This window comes from Perca fluviatilis, chromosome 8, assembly GCF_010015445.1.
Source record: "Perca fluviatilis chromosome 8, GENO_Pfluv_1.0, whole genome shotgun sequence".
Lineage (NCBI taxonomy): Eukaryota > Metazoa > Chordata > Actinopteri > Perciformes > Percidae > Perca > Perca fluviatilis.
The window spans coordinates 20,148,657-20,173,839 of record NC_053119.1 but is presented as its reverse complement, the minus strand read 5'-3'; the positions used below and the strand labels follow the sequence as shown (position 1 = coordinate 20,173,839).

Here is a 25,183-nt window from a genome sequence, read left to right as displayed (position 1 = left end):
GTCTCCCTGCCTGTCTGTCTGGGTGACTCCATTTACACACGCTCAGACAATGCGCCCAGCGTTTGTGTGTGTCTGAATGTGTGTTCTGCATCAGTCTGTGTGTACAGTATTGGATGTGCTACACCCTGTTCTCAGAGCACAGTATAACCCATCTCTCCCCCTTTCCGTCTCAAGCCTCAATAATTCATCCCACAACTCTCCTTATGATATCTAGACATTTCCTCCTCTCTTCTCCTGTCGTGGTTTTTACACAGAAATCCAGCAATATCACTAATGCTGTATTTAACATGCTCTCTGCTCCACTACGGCATATAACAGTAAATAATTTACTTGTTATGGCTTTTTTTAAAAGCGACAGGATCCAGGCATATAGTCAACACTTGCTTTAATAAAACCATGTAGTCTATGTTTTTTGTTTCAATCTTCTACTAAAAACTGAATGAAACTAAACGCTCTAATAACACTGTAAGCAACAAATCATTTCTCTGTATTCCTTTTACTTGTCAGCTGTGAGCACTGCCAAATTCTATCAGCATACAGTGTGTACAAGAAGCTGTATTGTGAGAAAGACAGATATTTTGCTTGGCAACAGAAACATAATCATATTCAATCCATGTTGCTCAGTGTACCTTTTTACACTGCAATACCAACAGAATGCAGGGGGAAGGCCTTCTCATTCATACAAGCAATTACCATGTTCATGCTGAGCATATATGGGCTCCTCATTTTGCTATTTGTGCTTCCCAGAATACATTACATATTCAACAAATCCATTCCAGAGTGTAGTGAGACAGGTTATCAGTGTTTACATGGTGTTGTATTGATCCAAGGCCATGGTATGATGCAGTATTTAATGAAGTAATGGACTGGGTATAATGCAAGTCGGACAAAGCTTCACCAGCCTCCATGTACACAATACACTAATTTCCGCAGTTCCATTGACCTGCTTCACCAAGGTAACACACACTCCATTACTCTCCACAGACATTTGCATCCAAGGTACACACACACACACAAAAGATTTTATCCACCGCTTACACCTTTCTTCCAGCCTCTCTCCCGTTTCAGGAATCATGGTAAGAAATGCTCTCTCTTCCATTTTCCCCATCTACTCCCTTCTCATGCATTTTCTGCTCCCTTGCAGCAGTGTGCCTGCACTGTGTTTGATGTGGAGGTTGGGGGGGAGAAAGAGTGGAGGGGAAGCAAAGCTAGGGGCACAAGGTTACTATCGAAAAACAAGAACAGGGGCGAAGAAGGATGGAGTGATAGGTGGTAGTGGAGTGGCCCACAGAGAGCAGCGCTACCTGATCAATACAAATGAAAGATCTAAATTATTTAGACAGGACTCTAACACCCCTCTCTCCCTCGCCTGTGGAACGCAACAGACTGATGAGCCAATCAGATCACCTGTGGGGGTGTTTCTCTCTCTCTCTCTCTCTCACACACACACACACATACACACACACACACAGATCTAAAGGAGGAGGCTGGCAAACTTTGATGGTAGCCTTTAAAATTCTTGTCCATACTTCATTTCTGAGTACTGTTCACTTGGCCGAGGGGGATGAGAAGGTAATGGGGGTGAACTTTATTACCAACACTCTCATCCAACACATTAGAAGGTTTTGTGTGTGCAAGCATGTGTGTACGCACACTGTGTGTGATTTGTTTATGTGCAAACGAATCAGGTGTTAGGCTAGCACAGTTCATCTAAACATCTGGACTAAATTGGAGGCTTTTCCTACCATAAGACTTAAAATAGGCTAATAACTTTTCTATGAAACATGAGGGTAAGAAAGAGATTTTGAGATAAAAATAAAACTACATTGCAGGCCATTGCAGGCCTGTATGAGTCTGTGGTATTGTAGATATGATGCAGAATCTGTGGTTTTACGAATCATGATTACACATGCACACATATACTTTCATTCTGTGGAAATATAATATATTATAGTATGTTAACTCTGTCAACTTTGACTGTCAGGTTAGTATTGGCAGATGGGTTGCATGGTGGCAGAGTAACATGTGGAGGTTGCAGCTGTTCATGATATGTTGGAAGAGCCAGAGCTCTCTCTAGCAGTCCGGTTCACCTTGGCTCCTGACCTACAGGCTCTTGATCCCTCCCTCCCACTTAAACTCCACATCAGGACCTCTACATGCTCCTGGACAAGTCTTGAGTCTGTAGTTGCAAGTGCACCTTAGGTCTTGCAAAAAACGCTCATTACACTTTATGCATAGCACTCACACCCACATGCACACGCTCATACTTTATACTTGAACATACCACAGAGCACATCCCTCGGCCCTAAGCCGGCATGTAATATTGATGATGCGGTGTGGTATGCCTCATTACAGACACACACAACCGTGCTCCTACTCAACTATTGATGGGCCTGGGGCTTTCTTCACTTCTCTGGATCCACCACGAGTAATGTTAAGGCACAACGCAACCGGCACACAACGCAACACAACACACATGCTTTGCTTACAAGTCTCTCAGTTATCAGAAAATGAATCATCTGGATTTTTTTGATTAACATTTCAGTAAGGAGTTCCAAAAGTTCTTCTGACCACCTGGCAATCAAGAACAACAGGATTGCATTAGTTCCTGGTATTACCTGAGTGCATCACCACATCCTGAATGCTGTAAAAGCATCTTCACCCTGGTACAAACAAGGTACTGGAGGAAGACAGGGAATAGATGTTTAAAATTTTATAAGATACTAGACTACGGTTTTACACTAGTCCCAAAGAGGTGTCCTGTTGCCTTTAGAAATGAAGGCATTTTCTGGTTGTTTCTTTATTTATTTATTGTACAGGCAGTGAGGGAGTAGCCATGGTTGCTAGATGGTTTTGGCCGATTCTTCGAACAAGAAGCAGGTCTATTAAACAGTGAAGAACTAACTAAAGTGTTGCTGACTGTATGCTGGGTCAACAATCATATTTAAGACATGAAAATAGGGCCCAGTGGCATCCTAACGGCAATGATAATGTCTCCTTTAGGTACAGCTAAGCATGGTCAGCACTGTGGTTGGCAACGCTTGGTGGCATGAGCTCATTCTTAGAAAACAGCAGAGCGAGGGACATGGCGGGAGCTGGAAGTGTGGGAGCTCTGAGAGAAGACCTGATTTACGTCGCAGACTAGTCCACATGCATTTAAGTCCCCAAATGGTTGGCATGGCCTGAACAGCTCCTTTGTGCTCTTACTGTTAAGTGTACTGTGCAGCCTTTCGTGATGAAAGATGAAATCGCCTGTGTGCCCTTATGTGCCTCTTCTGCCAGTGTGTTTTAATGTGCTGGGTAATGTCATTTTTTCTACGGTGCGCTACATTAAAATGTAAGCGACACACTTTACAAAAAGCGTGGAGCTTGTCGATATGACTAGGTAAGATGCATGTAAATTGTTGTACCCAACACTGTTGAAATTTACAGCTATATTTCCATTTCTTTGCGGGAACACCGCCTTCACCTGTCATTTTTATCGGCTCACTTTGGGTCTGACTCTGAATTTTCCGCGAAATTTTGCGCTGAGATCAATTGCACAACAGGGTTGCCAGGTTGAGGTGACAAACGGGTTGAGAATTGTATATGGTGTGTGGATTGTGTGAATAGGATGCATTTCATACAAGATCTAGCAACTGGTCAAATATTTAGACAAATATTGGTCCGATTATTTATAAAGGAGTTTTGGCCAAGCAAATTACAGGAGTTTCCCTGGAGAAATAACAAACCGGGAGAGGTCCGGGAGATAGGGCTAAAAAATGGGAGAAACCCGGGAAAAACAGGAGTGTTGGCAGGTATGCTCAGCAGTCGTCACCACACCCACATTCATAACCTTTACTTTACTTAAACAAGTTACGGAAAAACATTTAGAAAAGACTGGAAAGACATGGCTCCACAAGGAGGTTCTGACCACATTTTATTTGGTAGCACCTACTTATACCACAGACAGAATCTAAGACACTGCAAAAGAGATAATGGAACAGAAAGTATTATCAATGAAACCACTTTTTCCCCAAGTGAACCAGGAGGACGCCCTTTTTGTTTCCAAATGGATGGAGGTTTTCCTGGCAACAATCTGGATAAAGATAGCCGACCATCTGACCCATATCCCACTGGCAGACACACACGTGCCCCAGAGAGGACCAGGAAATGGAGGCCAGACCATGGGGAAGCTTTAGTTCCATCTGTTTCCGTGGCCATGCCAATGTCGGGGTGCCACTTCACTCTGAGCTTCCTGAAATGGTTCAAACTGTCAGTCACCTGAGCATGACACCATGAAGGATATGCTGCTAATTCCTCTGATAAGGAAGTTAAATACTGGTCCTTTAAACTAGCCACAAGTTCAAGAAGATACAGACAAACGGAATCTCGTAAGTATGAATGTCTCTCTACAGTTTCAGACGATTGTGTGGGAAGTGTGTTTCTGCACATATATGTGTCATGTGGTGTTCCAGTCAGGTCTTAGAGGCATCATTCCGTTGCGTAACCTTCTGGCACCATCCTGGCCTGCTGGCACTGCCATCTGCTGCTGTGAAACACTAGATCACAGACAACCTATCAGCCACTGAGCTTCTACAGGTCTGCTTAACGGCAACATCTCCAACATTTTTTGCATGAAAGCAATTCATCTCTTGGGACCAGTTTACAGGTCCTTTCATGATCACTGCCAGAGATTATTATGTGTAGCCTATTCTTGTTCTTGGTCCAATTTGCTCTGTCAAGGTTCTACTCTGTTAACCAAGTAGGGGAGTTGAAGCCTTCCTGCCTGCCTAACTTGGCTTCACACCTGCAACAGCCGTAGAGAAAAACATGAGTGAAGAGGCAGTTCTGTCACAAACATCCTGTTCCTCACACAAAATCTGCTTCAGAATCACACTTCATTGTGCTGCTCTCATACCATGCAATGTATGTGTGGGTCTGTTTACATTCATGTGAGCCTGTAAGTCACATGCTTGAACACGAGCAAGCATAGGTGTTTAAGTTCTACACAAAAAGAAGCCTTGGTTTATAAGTTCTATGTCTCCAGAGTAGGGATGTCACAATACCAAAAATCTCGTAGTCTGTACCGATACCACAAAAAGTACCAAAGTCGATACCATGCTGTGTAAAAAAAATAACAATGATACTTAAAGATTAAATCCTTTATTTAAACATCTGAACATCATAAAAAACACAACAATAGTGGCAACAGTCACTGTCACATAATAAAAAAAGCAATTACAAAAGAGATATATAATAAATATTTAAACAGTTGAACATTATAAAAACACAACAATAGCGGCATGTAGCCTTCAAATAATAAATAAAATTAAACTATTACAAAACAAATCAATTATTTTTTCCTTGCCACTGTTGCACTAAATGCTTGCTCTTGGGGGAATTACTGGAATTGTTGAGTCTTTGTATATTATAGAGTGTGGTCTAGACCTACTCTATCTGTAAAGTGTCTTGAGATAACTCTTGTTATGATTTGATAATATAAATAAAATTGAATTGAATTACAAAATCACAAACAATTACAAAAAAGATCAACTTTTACCACTGTACTCTCCTAGTGGACATCCTCCTCTGGCTGATACTGGCAAAAAAAAGAGTGGGAGGGAGAGATATTTTAGTTATAAAACATAGTGGGCCCTATCTTGCACCCAGTGCAGCACAGCGCAAAGCCCGATGCAAGTGTCTTTGCTAGTTTAAGACCGACGTAATCCGTCCAGTGCCTGCGTCGTTCAAATAGCAAATGCACCTGCGCCCATCTTTGCGCCTATGGGGTGTGCTTGTCTTAAAGGGAGGTACGTTCAGGTGAATTATTGGCGTATTGCTATCTTGAGGCAGCGGGAAGTGATCACGCCATTGACCAACAAAAACCTTGTCTAAAGTCAATAGCGCAGCATTTCATTGTTATTTTAACAGCAAATTAGTAAAACGCGCCTAGCATTATGCACAGCGCGCGCACACTATGCTTGTTACACACACAGGGAAGCGCAGCAGCAGACAAACATGCAAAAGATTACAAATAAAAATATTACGATGCAAATCCACCATCATAATAGCAACGCGCCAAGGTACAAATGCGCCTGGCTTTTAAATGAAATGGGAGATGACACTCTGATTGGTTTATTGCATGTTACGCCCAAAACACACCTATGAATTAATGAAGACACTAAGTAAAACCCTTTTGAACAATGCGCCCGGCACACGGACCCTTTTTTCCACCGTCAAACTAGCAAAAGTGGATTTGGACACGCCCTAAACGCACCTGCGCCATGTGCTTCACACCGTGCGTTTACATCCTTAAAATAGGGCCCAGTGTCTGACGATGACTAATAAAACAGTGGAGGCCACAGTTGCTAAGGTGCACTCATAAACAGGCTGCACACACCTTATACTCTGAATGCAAACATTAGTTTAAATTCACTGACATGACATGAAAAGATGTATTAAAACCATTAACATTTCATTAATTATTAAATCCAGTGACATTAGGCTATATTTTACTGACAGGACAGGACACAGGCTGAATGGCGATCCATGGTAGCCCATGGTATTTAATAACGTTGCAATGCGCATCGTTTACAAATAAATGGCTATTGCAAACATTACATGGAGCATAACGTTAGTTGGTTTCACAGTAACAATGCCAGCTGCCTCAAACAAACATATAGGGCCTGTGTTCCAGGGTAAGGATTAGACGTTTTACAGTTTGTATATGATGTTAATTTGACTTGAAACTCACTCACCTTCGCCAAATTTGAGGTGTTTCCTCACTTTGTGTGAAATGAACGATGGCATCGTTTGCACACCGGCTTCAGAGCACCAATTATATGTCCGTTGTCATCTGCCTCGAATGCAAACTATTTCAATATTAGCTATCTTCTGTTTCCAATGTGTTTGTAGGCGTTCTTCTTCTTTACCACTTGTGGACCGACTAAAACGCAAATGCGTATATGCTGCCCACATCAGTTCCGGGAGAATTGCAACTTCGGTACCTTCGTTACCAGCAGTACCTTCGCTAGAAAAACAAGTACCGTCATGTTTTAAGAACGTTGATACCGACTTGGTAGCAAAGTACCGTTCTTGTGATATCCATATTGCAGAGTATAGTAATTTTTATGCTTTTTCTTTCCTTTTGTTATGATTTCTGGGATAGCATAATTTGCATATAATCTGCAGGTAATCTACAATGCACACAATGTACTATAAATGTATATACATTTGATTGCAAGGAAGATACAACCCCACTCCACTAATCAACAAGACCAAATCAGCTATGACAGAACAGTTCTTCATAGTTTCTAACTGAACATTGCATGCTCAGAAGAAGCATATTACAATGTGACAACTCAAAGGCTATTCTCTTCACCTGTGAGTGGCTTTGATAGCAAATCATCTCTCTTGGCTTTTAACATTATTCATTGGTTCATTGTACAGAGGCCTCATACAGCACGCAGATCCCATCTATGTAAGTACCGATCTCTGCTATGAGACTCTAAATGGGTTTTGATAAGCTACAGTACTGTTATATGGACCTTGTCTTCATCAGTCTGGATGAAATCTTGACAGAATGAGAGAAGAAAGGGTAAGACTGTACTGTATATACAGTATAAGACCAAAAGACAACTGGATAAGAAAAGATCTGAGATCCTAAAGCAGAGAGCAACAGAATCCTGCATAAAAACTCATTAAAGACATCTTATAAAGCATAAGATGTACAAAACATTCAGCATAAAGGGAATATCATTCAGCATCAAATGCATAATTGGTGGTTGCTGTAAAGGGTTACATTGTAATAAGGTTCAGGAACACTATGAATCTTTCCCTCTGTCGCTTGGTGACTGCCAGGACTGGAGAGTGAGCTGTCCTTTATGATCAACACCATGTGTTCTGCAGGCAGAGAAAAGGCTTCAGCCATCCAGCCCTGACAAGCAAAGCACCTTCCTTTACTTATCTGAGCCATACGAATATATAAACATTGCATAAGAACATGCTAATGCACAATTAAAAGCCAAGGTGATTAACATGAGAACATAAACAATTTTAATTTGAACTAACGCAGGTTACATACAGAGGAAAGTCACTGTGTATAGCTTTGCCTTCCCGAGACAAAATGTAGGAATGTAGAAAAACACTAAAAGCCCAGTCAGCCTCAAAAACCGGGGTAAGACCCAAACCACAATGCCTTACACAGGGCAGAGACGCACAACACACACCCACAAACACGCACTATAAGATTGAATATGTATTTTATTTTATTTTTTAATCTATGGCAAGCTCAATGACACTAAACATTTCCATCCACACGTTTAAAGAGACACATCATCATCACATGCACTTGCACAAAAACACACACTCAAACACACAGAGCCAACGAGCAGGCCAGCTGTGAAAGTACACATAGACAAATTCAGACATTGGACATGGACCAACACTGTTGCATAACTCCCTTTCCATCTCACCTGCTCCATCGGGAGCTGCCCTGATAGGAAACAGGAAGGAGGTAATGAGGGCCAAGCAGTCAGCCACAGTCTATATAACCCCAGTGTCTGCTATGTCCCTCTCAGGGACACCAGGCTACTTAGCCTAAGTGACCTTCATCCCCTTTCCACAGCTGGTCTGTCCCCCACCTCCCAACTCCCAGAAACCCCAGCAGCCCACCCCAAACTGCTTCACAACTGAGGGAACCATGACCGGAAGACATCTGTCTGAGCAAGGCCGAGGGACAAAAGATCATGTCAGAAAAAGTGACAACTTTTCAGTCCAGTTTGGCCTACCTGGCCACAGAAGTCAAAGTATTTAACATGGCAAACAGAGAGGGGATCAGTATACTTCTTAACTAGGGATGTCCCGATCAGCTTTTTTGGACCCCGATTCTTTTATATATTGAATATCTGCCCATAACGAGTCCCGATCCGATACTTGTATTTGCTCAGATAATAGAGCTACACACCGTTTTTTTGTTTCCAAAAATAACTTAGCAAACAAAGTAAGCGATCACTACAGGCTGATGTAAATGATCGGAGTAAGGTAATCAGGGTGAATGCTGATTCCCGATTTGTTAAAAACTGCTCATATCAGCTCTGATCCAATACTTGCGTCGGGATCAGGACATTCCTATTCTTAACAATAATAAAAATGCAGAACAAATTGATTAAACAATCTTAATTGGCCAATGCCAGCTGCACTAACCTAATAGCTGGAGGTCTGCAGCACAATAGCCAAGGTGCTAAGAATTTAAAGCAACAAAGTTCTCCATGCAATCTCCATTTTAGACATTTGTGCCACAGGCCATCATATCCAATATCCTAATATATGAGTGAGCACCAAATCACCTCTGTCATAATCCAGTGTGCATGCTATTACATCAATAAAAGAAGCAATGTGATAGATCCATGGAAGGAAGACAAAACCATTAAAAATAAAAGGTTGTTTTTCACTCTTTGACCTGTTGTTCACTTCTGAAACCAATATCTCAATCTTCATCATTTAATGAAGTCCATTACAAATCAAAAGCACAACAAAATTTGGCTGGCTTTAATCACTTTCTGTGTAGACCAAGACCACAATCAAGTGTTCTTCCTTCTCAATTTTGTCTTTTCTACAACGTACCATTTCTCCTGAAAAAGAATGTCACTACAACCATCCAACATTTGAGCTGTTTCAAATTTTAGTTGTTTTAGCATAATGTTAATTTGCTATTTCATGCAATTTTATATACTATATGCTAAGAATCAAGTGGCCAAAATCATAGATTAATTTGTAGTCACTGCAGAGCTGACAGGTGTACAGTACATGAGAAAACAGCTTGAAAGCCTGCCCACCTGTACTGGAGTCAAAATATAGAGAAAATCTTGTCCATTATTGTTTTAATTGAGATGGGCTGTTTTTGGTGACACACAACATACACCTCTCCTTACCTACAAGAAAAAAAACAGACCAAAGTAAATAAATGTCAATGTCTTGGAGCTAATTATTTTCATACAGTCCTGCTTTTTGTTAGGCTGAATTTCCATCCCTGTTTTTTCAACGTGCTTATTCCAGGCTCAATAAGGTTTATGAGATGAAAGAGAATAAGTTATTATGTTAGCACCAGGTGCACCTGCCCTCCTCTTAGCCATATTCATGGGCTGACAGTTGAGCTAGTTGAAAGACAACATGATAACTTCTATTCAGCAAGTAAATTTGAATTCAGTCCTCAATCTCGAAGCAATCCTAGAGTTTGGCAAATTCTTTACAGAACTGAAAGACGTCCTGGGAGCTGGAGAGGAAGGCAGGATATTGTGCCTCACTATTTTGCTCTCCGCTCCCTGCTCTTTCTTGGCGTGAAAACCACAGATTATGGCCAAACTAAGTGAAAAAGTACTGACATTAGTCAAAGTCTGATGTGCCTCCATTGCTTTTGGGTATGAATGTTTGAGTGGAAGGAGAGTGACACAGTGGTGTGGAGGGGGGGGCTTTATAGAGCGGAGGGAAAAGATTGATTTCTAATTAACAAGCTGGTTGCAAACTAGATGGTCTCTACTGGCAGTGGATCAATGAGGAGCATTTCCCTTGACATCCAGTCTTAATCACACCAGCTCAGCTTGGTAAGAATGCACTCATTGCTGTAATTAACGCTGTCACGCTCCCTCCATCACCCTTCTCTCATCCCCACCCTTTTTCTGCCTCAACCTCCACCTCAGACCTCGGCCTTCACTCGATAGCAAGGATCACTCAATGACTCTATCACTCTGTATCCTCCTGCTGTCAAGACAAAGTGCCGTGTACACATGAATAAATGTGTTGAGTCACTGACAAAGACGTTGTGATGTTCTTGCTTAATCCTTGGCCAGGCCTCATTAACAGCCCCAAGTACAGTCAACTGCAACTGGCCACAAATGTCCCAGTAGCTTATTAGAGGTATACTAGCTTTAGGGTTTCTTTATTACTGTTTGCTACTCCTGATAACTACTTAATCTAAAGAAACGTTTGAGTATACAGGTATTTCCCTGATATATACTCTCCCTTACATGTGATTTATCTTAAACACTGTATCCTAGCAATTTCACTGAGAGATCAAAACGGATGGAATAAAAAAAGAAATAGACTGTTCTATCTATTGCCACTGGCATGACTGACAGGGAGTCCAGAGGTAAATGCTGAGGTGGGATTAAGAGCTAGTCTCAATTTATATTCTTGGTCCCTGTGAAAGTGTGCAGTTAGTGGCAGATGACTGACACGTTCCCAGCTACATGTTCATTTTTTAAGAAAAAGAAGCAGAGGACAGAAGTCGTCAAAGAGAGAGGAACACTGTCCTTTACATTGGATGGACACAGTCAGTCTCCACAGACTCCCTGACAAGGATTGCTTTTTTCCTTCTGAATGGGCCACAAGACATGCTGCTCATCTGGGTCCTGCTTGGCAGGAAAGGACATTTTTTTTACTTATTGACGACATGCGAAAGGCAAAGGTAAGCTTGCCATTCAGAAATCTTCCTGATAAATCCAAAAGCAAGATAAATGTACTAATCTTTATTTTGGTCAACTGGAAGAAACTCTGTGGATGTTCTAATCCTGAGTCAGAGCTCACTGATGACACGTAGACCTGTGTTGGCTGGGGGCATGAGGTTTGATATGTGGGATTTCACGACAGAGCATTATAGGAATGAAGTATTTTCATGGGCCCTGTAAACACTAAGCCCCTCACCCATGCTGTCACTTTCGGCAGCAATATGTGTGAGTTTGTGCATGTGCGCGGATGTGTAATCTGCCTCTGACAGCCTGCCGTGTCTCTGTGGGCAGAATGGGCCTGGCTGTTTGAAGGAGGCTGGAGCTGAATGGGGGAGCTGGGGCTAATCCGCCTGTGCCACGCGCCATGTGCCCAGCACCCAGCCAGTTGCACCATGCCGCCTCCTCTGTAGTGGGTCCATTGGAGCGCTACAAGGCCCTCTGAATGCTATCAGCACAGACGACACACTGCCCCCCAAGCAGGGATTACAGCTCTCTCAAAGAAGCCGCCAGGAGGAGGATCCAGAGCAAGAGGAGGAGAAGAAGGAGGAGGAGGTACACAATCCTCCAACAGGAGCTCCATTCTCTAAAAGGAAGAGGCCATCGGCAAAGCTGACACGCTAATCAACAGCGGCTGGGAAACCACCCCATGAGAACAACACGTCCAGTACCAAGGATAGGGAGGAGGGAAGAAAGGTTTAAAAAGGACCCATCACTTTTCAAAATCCGGCTTAGAGCCACTTGGTACTCCTTAAGGAGAATGAACACTGGTCCATTGTTATGAGGTAGATTGGGATGAGGACATTAGCATGAGTTTGCATAGACACACAGAGCCCTTAATATTATATGTAGACCTGGTGTTCGGGCTTTCTGTGATGAAAATTAACTTTGTAATTATGTTTACAACCTGTTTGTAAGTTGAAAGTAAACATCAAAGAAGCAGAGAAAAGGGGGGAAACTGTAATGTGCCAATATAAAATAATTGAAATAGACTGTAGAAGGTTGTTTCCCTTGTGTGTGTGTTTTTTTTTTAAAGTTAGGCGGTAAAAACAGTGCAGTTGGGATTCATCCTCAGCCTAAGGGTGTAGAGTATGTTGTGTGGGCTCTGTAAGCTGGTGTTCTGTTTCTCACTATAGAAATTACTGAAATACAGAATTCCTCATCAACCTTAATATTCAGCAACAACAGGAATGTAAGTAAGTTACCAACAAGAATGCTACCAAATGCTTTATGCTTCAGGTGTGGAAAACTCATACCGTCACAATATTTTGGGTGGTTTACATGTGGCTAAAGTTGTGCCAGGACATAGACTGTAAAAATAGTGGACCTAGCATTCATGAAGTCACCTATTGGTTTGTGGACTGCCGTTTTGAAGCCTCAAATTTGGCGTTTATCTGTGTTTTAAGCCCCCAACGTCTCCTACTAGGATTAGGCAATGGTTATGGTTATGGTTAGGGTTAGGGTTAAGGTTAGGTGCCTTGAAGTCAACGGCCGCAGCGCTGCCTGGAAGGAGACGTTGGGGGCTTAAAACAACATAGAGCGAATTTGGCGATACGGGTGTCACCATCTTGTTTTTTTGCAACCGGATGTGACGATTTTTTACTGGCCAAGCCAGTGTTGTTTACGGTTGAGCATATAATAAACTCATTATGAAAATGTTTATTAAGGTAATAAATCAAGTAAGAAGTATGGTCATTTTCCCAGGCTTTTTTTTTGCAACCAATGGAGTTGGCCACTGCTGGAAATGAGATAGAATGCAGTTCCAGGCACTTCCGCATTGGCTTTATTTTTCAGACCCAGAAGCTTTGTCCATTATTTTTACAGTCTATGTGCCAGAAGTGGAATCTTTGTTGGTGCTTCTGCTGTCTAAAACTTAAAACCTCCAGATACCAGAAAAGGAAACAAGGGAAACACAGCAAGCAAGTAAGTACATACTAGGACAGCAGGAGCCTAGCATCTGCACACCCCAGTTTGTATTATCAACAGAGAGGCACTCCAAATCAGGCAAATCCCCAAAAGGTAAGCACACACTCCAACATCCTGAAAATACTTATGCCCACTCATCTGCCTACTCATGAAAGTTACTGAAAACACAACTCACATTTGCTTGTTAAGAGCTTTCATGTTTTGGCTGGAAATGTGTCGCTGAGGAAATTGAAAATAAAAAACGTAAGAGCTCTGTGACGCTTGCCCAGATAAGACTGGCACAGGCACATACCTCTGCCTGGCAGGGATCCACTCACTGTCTTCATTTTTAGCTCTTTCTACCACACCTGGCACCATGCTGGCATCACTCTGGCACCAGCCTGGCAAAGGCTAACAATGTCACTGTTATCTGAGGCGATTCTCCGTGCTCTGATGCAGTAAATCAATTTTCCACAAATGTAGCATATAGGTGGCATCTGGGCCATCTCACCTATCTCTGCTTCAAATTCTCCAGAGCTGCTGCAGCTCACTGCTTCTTTATGAGAAAATACAAAGGCAGAGACAGATCAAATATGTGTATGTCACTGCAAGTTTGTTGTAGTATTAGTACAGTATGTAATAATAGCTAGAGCATGTTCCTGTGATACAGCCATTTAGCACCTGACAGGAGGAAAATAGGAAGCTTCTGTTCATGTTATCATGTTATATCCTGTTGTAACATCGACACAAAGAATTGTAATAGCCTGCTGATCAGGACATTTGTGTTTAGCCAGCGTAACATCTGACCTGTCTCTATGTCATGATGGATCACCCACTACGAGCTGAGTGCTGTGTGCACGGCCAAGCATGCATGTGTGACAAAGGCTAGATTCCCAATGAATATCCATTCTCATTTCTTGCCCATCTGCTCCTTCATATAAAAGAAACTGGCATATCTCGGTGAATACAATGCTCTTTAAATTGTTCATCATTCAATGTCCACAAAGACAGAACACCCAAACACACCCAGCAAGCCCATACAAACAGTAATACACTTGACACACTTCTCTCTACTCAGTGAAGTGACCTATTCAGACAAAGCAGCAGGAGGCAGAGAGGCTGAAGAGCTGTGAAGCTAATGAATGCACGGTTTTGGACCATTTGAAAGTTACAAAAAAATTCTAGTGCTATCTGCATGTTGCTTTTTCTTTCTTTTTTAGCCCCTATACTCTGTACTCTTTCCTCACTCTTACCTTCTTTTTCAGTGTCCCTGTTCCCCTAAACCGGATGTCTGCATGAAAACTAGGCCAGTCTTTTGATGGTTCACTGACCAATGCCTGCTGTACCGTAACTGTACCGTATCTTGGTCTTTTAAATAGATAAATATGAAATGCTAAAGTTAAGCTAAATAGAGACATAATGAGCACTAGACTGGTGGACAGGAAAAGTAGCAACACCAGCCAAATCTAATCACGCCATAGGAACAGAGCTCCAAGCAATGCATCACTGACAATAAGGGGTCAGAGGTCAGAAAGCAGACCCTTAGGGGTCCCCAGAGGTTAAGTGCTGCAGAAGGTGATGATGGCATCCGACAGGCTACTGAAATTACAGCAGATTGATGCCATTTTGGCATTCAGTCTTAAGACAAAGATGACTGTGAGTTTGTGAAGACTTAAAGATGGGCCCTGTGTTTCCATGGCGTCTCGCTGTGCCTTTACTGATATGACTTGGTTTATGGTTAAGACCGTATCTGCTTTCCTACAGCCTCACTGGGGCCTTGTGTCTGTGACCTTCACTTCAACATGACTGACTTGTTGTTCCACAGACATCGGTCAACAGCACACTCGCAGAAAAAACTCCCACAACCACGACAAGTAATCAACTTTGCAGATAGATAATGGCCTCTTTCCGTTTACAAGGCACAATGAGTTGTTTGTGGTGGTTGGCAGGAGAGCTGCTGAAGTAATTCCCAATGTCTAATCTGATAGGTTATCATGGGAAGAGCTGATGGCATTTTGTGGGGATGAATTTATCTCCAAGTTCCCATTAAGAATGTCATTTAGTGGCACCGTCCAAATCTCCTTGAAATGTTGATTGTTTCTCGGGCCTCTTCAATCATTTGCACATGAAAAGGTCCATGGAACACGGACTGCTGTAGAGACCATTGACAGATTAGCAATGGCCATTTCAGCCTGTACTGTCAACTAGTTCTCTAAGCAGCTCTCTTGTTTTACCCTCTGTCACTTTCCCTCACACCACTGTTTCTCCTCCTGTTTTTCTATTGTGGCAGTGTGGTAGAGACACACTGACTGAAGCCCATTGAATATTTTTGTCTTTCAATAGTGTGTAGGAACAATGAATATAGTGAGAGGGAGAGCCACACTGCCTACCTGAACCTGCATGCCTCAGCAGTGGCTTGTGTGAGTGGCTCATTCAGTGCTTTACACTGACATCAACAACCCTGCATATAGAAAAACACACAAAAACTTTACACTATATGCAAATAGCATACTGTGAATGCAAGCACTTACTCAAGCTTTTCAAATACCATAAAATCAACAGACTGACACCACTAGCGCTACACAGCGTGTTCTATACAAACAAACATGCAGTGTGCTTGAAACCTCTTGCGTGATAATCACAACTGTAGTTTTAATCACAAGTGCACATGCATCATTACAAACAAGGATGAAATCTAAAGAAAAAATTGTACAAATTCCTCAAAACACAAAGGCACTCAGTCAATCTCACTGTCCAAATTTCTGCTCATACTTAGTTGCAAAGGCACCAAACTGCCATTCCATTCCCTCACCAATCTTTTCAATTGTGCTTTTTAATCATACCGCATAACACAGTAGACTGATGTCCCCTCTGATCATGATTTGAATGTTTTTCTTTACTGGAAAGACAATGTTTTCTGATACTAAAACAGTCTGTTTGGAGGATTTTAGCCTTTTCCTGTTCTCCCACTTCTGTGTTACCATCCCTTCTTGAACGTTGTAGTTAATCTGTGAAACTGAATGCGTAATGTTTACAACAAAAGAGAAGGCAAGAAACAAGAAAGAAAACCAGCTCTCTCTGATTGACTGTGTTTAGAATTGGGGCTCTGTGTTTTGTGCTCTGATGTTGCTTCCTATCAACATGCGGTTGCTATATGGAGAACAACTTGCATTCCCACAGCCGTTAAAAGAGTCAGAGACCAAAAAATGCTTTGATTACTGAAATAAAGAACTGCTTCCTGTGGAGCAAAAGTGGTTGAAAAGGGTTGTTTGATTATTTAGAGGGCAGGCCTAAATCCCAGCGTGACCTTACTTCTTTTTGCTGCTCTCTCTCTTCTGAAAGATAAGGCTGTATGTGGGCACTATGTGAGTGTGTGTGACATTTGGTCTCTATTTATCTGGTACAAGGATTGACCCTAGAGTCTGAATGCAAGCATACACATCTTTTAATTTCCCCTCGTTCTGTTTCCCAGCAGTTCAGAGTGTCTTTACAGTATTTCTGTTTTCATTTTGTCCACTATGACCCTGCCAATACACCCACCCTCTCAAACATTTCATATAGAGAGTAAAGCAACCTCTCTTGGTCATTTCATTCTGATAGCTAAACACAGTAATCTCATCTATAACACACACACTCACAAATTACGTTGCCCACACATGGTCGTATCACTCAAAAGCAACAGAAAAGCGAGAGGCAGTGAGGTCAGGTCAGAAACCCAATTACTGTACAACAAATCGGCCACACAGAATCTTCCTCTGGCCCTGACTAAATACTGAGGTGGTTCTTTGAGTCTTTCTCCTCCTGTCTCTTTTATAAGGGGTCATCTATCTCTTCTTTTTTTCATACTTTCCAGTACTCCACTAACAACCTTTTTCCTTCACGCTCTTTCTTCAGTTTTCTTTTCTACAGCCACAACCACACGGCCAGCATCTCTAATGCTTTCCGCCCACCATTTCCACATGCAGCTCTTTCAGTGGTTAGATCACACGTTGCTTTTAGAAGATTAAACCAAATGTAATCCAAAACTAAAGCCCAGAGAGCACATAACAAGCAATGAGAAAAAAAACTATTGAAATCAAACCAAATAAAAGAAGCGTGCAAAAATACAAAAGCTCTTTCGCAGAAGACAAAAAATGGCACGAGCACTTCCGCTGCCCTTTCCTTCTCACCACCAGAAGATGGGATTTACTATTTTTCTATTTCTATCTTGTTCTCTCATTCTGCTTTCAGCAGAGCAGGCAGATACATTTCCACCCTATCTAACACCTCTATACATACCTGTATATATAGCCCTCAAAACACCCAATTCCTGCCACAGTGAGCCTAGCAGTGACTGTGGTAAGAACATGTAAAGATTGATGTAACCATCAATGTTTGAGAAGATGAGAGAAAGGTGGATGAGAGACAGAAACTACTGATTGCACAACTAAGCACACATCCAGACACATTTTACTTGCTTACTTGCCATCTATCCTTCAATCCCCAAACTCAGTCAAGACCCCAGAAATTTAACAATGAGGTGCCATCATGTGCCAAAACATGGGACGGAGAAAATGAGTGAGCAGCTTGGAACCATGTCATTCTTTCGTGCAAGCCCCGCTGCTGGTATCTTATCTGCTCAATCCTCTCATCGTCATTTAAATCTCCCCCTACTCCATCCGATCCCAGCCATGGCCCTATTTAAATCTCTCCCTCCTCCCAGTCCACCACATTTCTAATGCTAATTATCTAAACCTCTCTGTGCGCTCTATCCCTCCCATCCACCAGCTAGTTATTCAAATCTCTTCCCACCCGCTCTCCCTACAATCCCGGCCCCAGTTAAAAGGTGCTTGACTGAAGGGTTGATCCGGGCTGTTGTTTTCAGACAGAGGATAATACTGCTTCTTCCAGACTCCTCTCCTTTCCTCCTCTGTTTTCCTGTCCGTCTCATGTCCTTTTCTTTCTATATACAATTACACAAACTCTGCTGCACATATCCTTTTTGAAATCAAGAGGTTTACAAGTACATTGTAATGAATCCATTGTTGGCCATATCAAATTAGGTAAAATACAACAAAGACAGGGTTAGGAAAATATATGGGCAATGTAAACGCAATGTGTGTATATTTAGGAAGTGAGACATAATCAGTAATATGCGTCAAATGTGTATATATTTAACTCTTAGAGAAGAAGATAGCTGCATAGGAATGTGACCTTACTCTGTCTGTGGTGGCCTGTGTGGGTCACTGTCCCCAGTGTTAAGTGAGTGGCGAGAGAGAGTGACTGAGCAATGATGAAACAGTTTGGGAGGTCAGAGGGGATCATTTTTCCAGCACCAGGTGCCAGCACATCAGTGTGGGAAAGGGGACATTAATCTGTCTCCTCTTACATGCAATGCATGGTTTACTGATTTCTAAGTCTTTATTTCTATCAGTCAGAGCTTTCTATGGTGCTCTGCTTGTCCATTCGCACTCGCAGTTTTTGCACTCTCTCTCTCTCTCTCTCTCTCTCTCACATTCAGTTGGAGGGATCTCGCTTTTAGTCCTGTGGAGACACCACCTACACATGGAGCATCAGGATCAGGATCAGCTCAGTAAAACACCAAGGCTGCTTACTGCACTGAACAGGAGTCCCACTCAGCATCACTACTTATTAGTTACATAAATGCTGGTTTCCAACAACAGCCACCCCACACAAACTGCACACTCCCATATGCACACACACTGCAGCCGTACCTCATGTGCAAAGCAAAACACCTGCAAGTAAAATGTATTCACTGTACACACGTGTGATCATGAAGTTGTTTTTATATCTTTAAATGTGAAATGTATTTTATGCATAATAACAATTTTAGCACATGTCAGCAACGTGTATGCATCAAGAAAACATCTACAATTACAAATTAATTTTTTTCACAAGAGGTAAACTACTTTAAAATAATACAAATGCATTGTATTTTCACAAAGTCAAATTTACAATCAGATCAAATCGACACATTTCATTTTTGTATGTGATTAAACACTGATATGAATAATTAGCTTTAACAATAGATTCCATTCTCTTCAACATGTAGCAAAAAGAAAAAGAGGACACCGTAGGGGGTGTGCTCACCTTGGTACTCCTGTCCAGGGGTGTAGGCAATGGGGTTGCCTGTAATTTGGAGGGTGAGTAGCACCTCTCCCCCACCTTCTGCCACCCCAGCTCCCTCCAGCTCCCCGTGGTGGGTGCACAGGAAGAAGAAGGGGTTAAAACGAGGGTAGAAGCTTGCAGGGGGCGCCCCGAAATCCATGCTGCTGCTCGCCAAGACTAGGGCCAGCAGGGCACAGCCTAAGGCACCCCCGAGAGAGGCCCGCGCCATGGCCATCTGCCCTCACCAAGCGAGGGACTGAGGGAGTGACGGTAGGTGAAGAGTTGAGGAGAGTGATGAGTGGGAGCGAGGAAGGCACAGGTAGAGTTCCAGAGGACAGCCTTTGGAGTCCACAAATCAGTCGAAAGTCCAAAAGTGCGTGTGTGAGAGTTGGTGCGTCTGTTTGTATGTGCAATATTTATGTGTGTGAGTGTGTGGGCTTGGCCGTCAGGAAAACTGTAGAGCTCTGTTCTTCTGCTTCCTCTCCCTGTCCTACCTTCACTCTGGGGGAGTTCAGAGCTTCGCCTGTGCTGTCCTGCTCTGGCGTTTAAATACCTCACCCCCTCCCTCTGTTTCCCTTTCTCCTCCCACCCTCCCTCCCTCTCTGTCTCTCTTTCGCTCTAATACCAGCTCCACGCGTGCTGTATGCGCTCTACGAGACGGCCTCCCTCCTTTCTCTCATCCAGCTCTTCTCTCCTCCCTCTTCTCTGCCAGTCTATCACTCTGCCTTTTTCCTTAATCTCTTCCTCCCCCCCTCTCTTCTCTCCTTCTTTTTACCTCTCCCTAAACCACTATGTTACTCCACATTGCACTCTTGTAGCCCTCTCCTGAGACCTTGGCTGTCTTATCTCTATGCATGTGTTAGTTTCTTCATCCCTAACCAGCCCACTGACATATCTCTTTCACTCTCTTCTATTTCCTTTGTCTTTTTGCCCGTCCACCAGATTGTCTCCTCCTCTCCCACCCACTATCACACCTCCTTTCTCCCTCCCTCTTCCGCTCTCTTCACCTCCCTCTTCTTCCCTGTGTCTCACTGCTGCTCTCCCACTTAGTCCGCCTCCCCTCTTTCGATCTCCCTTTTTCCAACCCTTTACCTCTCTGTTTCTCCTCTCGTCCTCAGCAGCACTCAGATTTGTTTTTCTTCTTCTCTACTGTTGCTTTTTTTCATGGGTTTTCCATCAGAATCTCCCTTTCCACATGATTCTCCAACTTTTTCTCCCTGTCAGAGCAGCATGTGCTGCTTCTCTGTTCTAGATTAACCCACCACGACGATGCAGACACCAGCCATAATGCTGCTTTTTCTCCCCCACCAGCCTCTGCTCCAGCTCACCAAATGATGGATAAGTATTTCTCTAACACTCTGTACCCCCCACACATTTCGCTCTCTCCTTTTTCATCCCAGCATAAATACAAACAACATGAATCTCAATCCTCACACTTTTAAGCTATGCACCCTCCCTCCATGTCTCTCTCTCATCCATCTCTTGTTCTGTAAGTGATACACTATGCCCCCCCCCCACCACCCCCTCGAATATTCTCTCAGCCGACAAGGTCTGCTATATAATGTGGTTCTGCAGAGAAACCACATTAAATAAATTATCACTTTAAAGAGAGGAACTTAAAGAACTTGCTGTTAACACCATTGACCGTCTCCTCTGGTTTCTCTTTAGCTGCCTACTGGGTTGGTGTGGTTAAGTGCCTATTACAGACATAAACACTCCCAGGCCAGCAAGCTGCACACACACTCACATCCACTTCATGTCCAAACAGCCTGACTGACCCACAGCAGGAGCTCACAGCCAGGACGGCATGGCCAGATGCTTTCACAGTCTAAACCCTGAAACACACACACACACACACACACACACACACACACACATCATTGCACATCTGCACATTCAAGGATGAACAGGAAGATACACACCTGAGCAAAATGCATGTGTACCATACTGTATCTCTTCCTATTTCTTGTGTTTCTCTCTGCTTTGTTATTTAGATGGTTAACATTTTTGTTAAGTCATTCACCTGCCAGGCCAGCTGCTGCACCCAGAGCTGCTTGAGTCAGCATGTGTATCCACATAGCAGTCCAGACACCCAAGAAGGCTGGACAAAAAGGGAAATATTATGCAACTTTAAAGAGCTTTAGTCTGACTTTTTATTACGGTGGCCAGTCTGATTGAAATTCTTTAAATACAGTTACTTACAGCCTGACTTTGAAGAAAACTTGAACTAAATACTTGATATTCTGTCAGGCCTAAAACAAAAAAAAATGCACCTTCTTTCTCCCATCAATTCCTGCTCAGTTCTCTCCTTAGTCTTTCACAATTCAGTCTCCACTGAGTACTTACAATATTGCCTGATGAGATCATGTGTTTGAGTTTTAGTTCTTCAGAATTTTTCATAGACATCTTCCAAAAACGTAAACAGTTGCTCAAAGAGAAATTATTTTCCTCAAACAGAGTCCACGGTAATACTGACCCCTGCTGCTTCTGTTGCCCATGGGACAACACAACATCGGGGGGCTAAATAAAGTGATGTGGAAAGCGTGACCGCGGCTTAACGAGGACCAGGTTGTTGTAATATTTGTTTTAGTATGCCAATTTAAGACAATGTCAAGGGTGTGCAGTATAGCACTGTGAGAACAGCAGTGGAAAAGAAAGTACAGTAAAGAAACAGTCAATGGTCCAACTAAAGGTAGTAACTTTTCAGATACACTCTGCGTCCTCCCCAGTTGCTTTAGGAGGTCAGCTAGGTGGAGCATTCTGCTGAGACTTGAGAGTGAGGTCAGAGGTTATCTCAGTCCTCTCTTGTTCCTCTCAACCAGTCCACAGCCACCCTCCAGCTCCTCTCTGCCTTAATTAAGCACTTTTAATTAATCTAACTACATTAACTCACCAGTGAGACATCCTAAAGAGCTTAAGTCCTTACAGTATGTGCAGCTTCGATAGCATTCTACTCTGTAAATGTTGCCAAACTGTAGTTACAGCCTTGAGCCCCCACTGAAAAGATATACCTCCTAACTTTCAAGTTTTCACTTGGACTCAGCATTAATCTTATGTTTTTTTTTAATAACAAGTGAACAAGAAGTTTATTTTGGGTCCATTAAAAGCATGATACATTTTTAAGAAAAGGCATCACAACACAATAAGCTGATCAAGATAATGTCACTTTTCTGAAAATCACAATATGTAGGGTTCTGAAGTCAAAGCCCAAAGTGAAGTACAATAGCCGTTGTAATTCTCTTCGCTCGCTGTGTGGCCAAGCACAAATGCATTGCTGCTTTTATTCTCAGATAAAACCAAGGTGAAGAAAGGTGAAATCCAATCGCAAGAAGTCACTTAAAACTGTCTTTAATGTATTTCCATGTCAGGTATTCAAAAGCAATCCATCTCAAATTGATAAAACACAATATATACATACTTTCTGACTAAAAGACACCAGGGGTCACTAGTTCCAGGGTGGAAAATGTAAAATATGCTATGTTTTATCTTCGGTGATTCCAAAATTTCCAGTTAGTGCCATAATTTAAGGCCATATTGGATGTGACAATCCTGATGTGGTTGTCTTATGAGTATTCCACAGTGTGACAGTTATTCATGGCATTGCACTACAAAACCTTACACCTGCCAAATCTCTTCACCTTTATTTGGAAAGCCTCCAGATAGGGAAGACAGAATTGTAAAACAAAATACACTATACTGTAGCTAGCACACAGGCTATTATATAAATAAAATAGTAAGATAGTCCTCATATGAGAACTCATTAGCCAGGTCTCAATCTAATTATAATTTTCAGAAAATTGGCAAAAGAAAATGCAAATGTATGTGCGTTTTACATCCACTACTGTTCCACTACATCCAAACACGCTTACAATACCTGTGTGCATGCTGTAGCGTCACAAGTTAGCCGTCATCCTATGGATTCCTACCAAAGGACGCCTCACCCGCAGTTGCCAGTCAAGTCGGCTTTCAAACTTAAAAAATCCAGCGAAGCACCGAAAACAGATTTTTGGGGTTCGGCCGAATACCGAATCCACGGGTTAGGATTCTGCCGAATCCAAAACCGAAAACCAAATCCTACTGCCATCCTCAGTCCAATAACACAGTAAACACATTAATGAAGAAAACAATGTCCACAGCCTCTAAAATAGTTAAATATAACAACTTAATGTTGAATTCACACACTCTTTTCACATCGTAGGAAAGCACATGACATGACAATTTAGTTTGGCAAAGTTTCGCTAATAGTTTTTTTCTACCTAAATTTTCAGTCGCTCCACTCATTTGCCGAGAGAACAGCTGACAGCCCGGGAGAGGCACTGTCTGGTTAACACAAGTTTTTAGCTGTGACTTTTTGGCTGCTGTCTGTAGATTCCTTCATGCACAACTCATATTCTTTCGGATGTTTCATACGCAAATGTTTTAACAGCGGCGATGTTGTGTAATGTTTAGGGTCCTTGCCTCCACGAGACAAATCAGCATTGTAAATTGAACATATAGTTTGACTTGAATCGCCTTCTTTTGGCTCAAAGTACTGCCAAACAACACTTTTTCACTTTCTCACAGCCTATTGCATTGAACGGTCTATCTACGTAAACACCTTCCTGTAATCAACGGCGGCGCCATTAGGTCGACCAGCGTAGTGTGCGTAGTGCAAGCGTAGGGTTCGGTTCAGACCCCATCAAAAAAGATCAATATTCGATCGAATCTGAAGCCAAATCCCTCATTTTAGTAATGTAGTTAGTCTTTCTTTTGTGTTTAATCTACTATTGTGCTTTGTTAAATTAGTAACGTTACCGTAAATGACGGCGCTATAGCGGAAATGCTCTTATTTTTCTAATCTGTAAATAACAACTTGTTTGCTAAGATCCTAGGGTATGATGGTAATTGATGAATTTGTTTACCGTATTTTCCGGACTATAAGTCGCACTTTTTTTCCTACTTTGGCTGGTCCTGCGACTTATAGTCAGGTGCGACTTATATATCAAAATATATATAATTGAACATGTTTTTAAATGTTAATTCATACTGAAAACATTACCGTCTACAGCCCCAAGAGGGCGCTCTAGGCTTGTGACAACTACAATGCTGCTGCTAAAGAAAACTGAGAAAGAAAAGAGATAACAAACTGCAGGTAGTAAAATATGCAGCCGAAAACGGTAATCAAGCAGCATAAAGAAAGTTTGAAATGAGGGAGAAACTTGTGAGGGACTGGCGAAAAGGTGACACTTACTGCAATGAAGAAATCAAAGAAAGCTAATTGGCTAATCGCGGGCTGAAAGCAAGATGGCCAGAGCTGGAGGAACGAGTCGGGAGGGGCTCGTCGACGGTGCAGTTACGTCTCCACGCCTTTTAATACATCCATGCTCCACGCCCTGGTAGCTAGTTGTTCTGTGTGTATAGTTCAATAACTGTTAATGTGTTACGTTAACAAACCGGACACCTACCGTATTCAGCCTGTTGTTCTGTGTGCTATTGTGTAGTTGACAGATGAAGAAAAAAAAAATTCTAAATAAATGCGACTTATAGTCCGGTGCGACTTATATATGTTTTTTTCCTTTTCATGACGCATTTTTTGACTGATGCGACTTATACTCCGGAGCGACTTATAGTCCAGAAAATACGGTAGATATGGGAAATTGTGATTATATAAGTGATTATCGGTCGGACTGTTGAGCTAAAGCTATGCT

The 25,183-nt window shown here is 42.3% G+C and overlaps 1 protein-coding gene across 2 annotated transcripts in view; it reads right to left on the bottom strand.

The window, feature by feature from the left end:
- Window positions 1-20,051, bottom strand: part of reln (reelin) — a 98,551-nt gene extending 78,500 nt beyond the window's left edge. For both annotated transcript variants that reach the window (XM_039807716.1, XM_039807715.1), the window contains exon 1: window positions 19,479-20,051. In XM_039807716.1, the coding sequence (XP_039663650.1) occupies window positions 19,479-19,731 (253 nt within the window). In that variant the 5' untranslated portion in view covers window positions 19,732-20,051. The remainder of the gene's footprint in view (window positions 1-19,478) is intronic.
- Between the last annotated feature and the right edge of the window lie 5,132 nt (window positions 20,052-25,183).